This window comes from Penaeus monodon, chromosome 32 (assembly GCF_015228065.2).
Source record: "Penaeus monodon isolate SGIC_2016 chromosome 32, NSTDA_Pmon_1, whole genome shotgun sequence".
Taxonomy (NCBI): domain Eukaryota; kingdom Metazoa; phylum Arthropoda; class Malacostraca; order Decapoda; family Penaeidae; genus Penaeus; species Penaeus monodon.
Window position 1 is genome coordinate 5,613,702 of NC_051417.1, and position 1,163 is coordinate 5,614,864.

At 33.5% G+C, this 1,163-nt stretch overlaps 1 protein-coding gene across 1 annotated transcript in view; it reads right to left on the reverse strand.

Moving 5' to 3' along the window:
- LOC119593381 overlaps positions 1 to 1,163 on the reverse strand; it is a 2,579-nt gene that overhangs the window by 985 nt on the left and 431 nt on the right. Inside the window, exon 2 of the mRNA XM_037942311.1 lies at positions 37 to 205. Within this exon, the coding sequence (XP_037798239.1) occupies positions 37 to 205 (169 nt within the window). The remainder of the gene's footprint in view (positions 1 to 36; positions 206 to 1,163) is intronic.

The window sequence follows — 1,163 nt, forward strand, 5'->3', positions numbered from 1 at the left end:
AATGCACCAAAAACACTAAAAAAAAAAAAAACTTGCCCACACAATCCATACTGCTGATGGTACTAATAGGAGAAAGAGTCTCGCAGATGACATAGAATTCCTCTTCTAAATAAACGCCAGGATAAAACCCGGGAACACGACCGCGATAGACTGTGTTGTTGATAGTTCGTGTTACGCCGCCGCGGGTGTACTGCATCTTGAGGGACTGTTGGAAAAGGGAGCGTGATGATAAAAAAAAAATGTAAATAAGTTGGTAGGAAAGACGTGTTAATATATTAGTAACGAAGATAGGTAAATAGATAATACTGAATGAATTGGTATATAAGTAGGTAGGAAAGACATGTTAATACATTAGTAATGAAGATGAGTAAGCAGATAATAATGAATGAGTTGGTGATAGTGATAAGTAAATGAATGAGCAATAATGATGAGGAAGCAGATAATAATGAATGAATTGGTAAATAAGTAGGTAGGAAGGACGTGTAAATATATTAGTAATAAAGATGAGTAAACAGATGATCATGAATGAATCGGTAATAGTTACAAGTAAATGAATTAGCAGTATTTAATTAGTAAACAGATAGTAATGAATGAACTGGTAATAGTGATTAGTATGAATTAGCAACAAATGGTGACTAAACAGATGGTAATTAATCAATTCGTAATAGTGATAAGTAGATAAATGATGAGACGAAAAACGAAATGGAAATAATGAATAATAAAGACAAGTAATTCCACTGGCAATATTGATAAGTAAACAGAAAATTATTACTGAAATAATGACCATTATTTATTTATTATCTGAAAATTGACGATAAGAACGTGTTTCATGTTTTAAAATATACTTGTTCGTCATATACTCATTACATATTGGCTCATCATCACTATACCTGTTGTTGAATTATCTATTCTTTCACTTATCCATATATTTTATTATACGTTTATTATTATCCGTATTTCTTAAGAGAACGTCTCAGATCACACTCGATCAACTCCTGAATATAATGCCAAGGGTGACAGTGAGCCTCGGGTTATGGCTGAGTATTATTTGTTTGTTCGCGGAAGAAGGGCCTTCTCTTTGTTCATTCTGGCGTTTGAGGAAATGCTGTTGATGGCGTCTGTCTGTCACTGTGCGTGGGCGATACCAGTCATAATAGTAATAG